Here is a 1,021-nt window from a genome sequence, read left to right as displayed (position 1 = left end):
CGCTTGCAGCCCACCATTGGAGACGTGCCGGGCGAGGCGCTCGGCGATGGCGATGGCGGCGGCGGCGGCGAGGCGCTGGGCGGCGGCGGCGGCGGCGGCGGCGGCGGCGGCGGCGGCGGCGGCGGCGGCGATGGTGGTGGCGGCAAAGTGCGCTCCACCACCGGCACTGCCGCGCTGCCTGCGGCGGTGGCTGCTGCGCTGTGGCCGCCGCCGCCGGGCGGCTTTGGGTGCGGCGGGTCGGGGCTTGCGGGAAGGATCTGCTCTTGGACGCGCGATGTCTTGGACCAGGTGCCGCTGACGAGGTAGGCGGAGCAGGCCAGCGTCGCCGTGACCCACAGGACGGCGAGTGGCAAGGCGACAGCGACCTTCATAAGCGGCGGCTGGAAGAGTTTGCTGTCCAGCGCGCCTGCAGGCGTCGTCCAAAAGAAAACAAAGCAGAATACTGTCCCGTTTTGCTGTTCACAGCTAGGGACGGCCTCTGCGGCAAAGTCAAATCACCCCCACCACCCTACCACCTCCCACCACGGCAAACCTTCGGCTCCCGCTCAGAGGCTCGCCGCGCCCGTGCGGCGCGCCGAGGCGGCGCCGAGGCCGGCGCCTTGCACCCGGCCCGCGGCCGGCACCGCCTCGCCCCACAACTGACCGCCCTGCGGCCCCTGCGCAGGCGTACCACAGGCGTCGCTCAAAAAGCGACGCCGGGTGTGGGCTGCTCCCTTGACCCGTCACGGGTGCGGCGCGCCGAGGCGGCGCCGAGGCCGGCGCCTTGCACCCGGCCCGCGGCCGGCACCGCCTCGCCCCACAACTGACCGCCCTGCGGCCCCTGCGCAGGCGTGCCACAGGCGTCGCTCAAAAAGCGACGCCGGGTGTGGGCTGCTCCCTTGACCCGTCACCCGCCGCGCCCTCGCCCGGCCGCCTCACCGCTCACGGAGCGCTCGGCGGCTCGCCGCCGCCGCCGCGCTTCCCGCGCCGCCACGCATGCCCCTTGCCCTGACGCGCGCTCTGCAGCGGCGCAGAGCGCGCT

At 74.7% G+C, this 1,021-nt stretch overlaps 1 protein-coding gene across 1 annotated transcript; it reads right to left on the bottom strand.

Annotated features, from left to right (window-relative positions):
* Window positions 1-14: 14 nt before the first annotated feature.
* EMIHUDRAFT_125662 (hypothetical protein) lies at window positions 15-371 on the bottom strand (the record flags this gene model as incomplete). The annotated part of the gene is made up of 1 exon (XM_005791312.1): window positions 15-371. A coding segment is annotated over one exon (357 nt), but the record flags the coding sequence as incomplete, so codon positions are not given.
* Between the last annotated feature and the right edge of the window lie 650 nt (window positions 372-1,021).

This window comes from Emiliania huxleyi (genome assembly GCF_000372725.1).
Source record: "Emiliania huxleyi CCMP1516 unplaced genomic scaffold EMIHUscaffold_11382, whole genome shotgun sequence".
NCBI classification, from domain to species: domain Eukaryota; phylum Haptophyta; order Isochrysidales; family Noelaerhabdaceae; genus Emiliania; species Emiliania huxleyi.
Note: the sequence above shows the minus strand (reverse complement) of the source record. Positions and strands in the feature narration are given on the sequence as shown.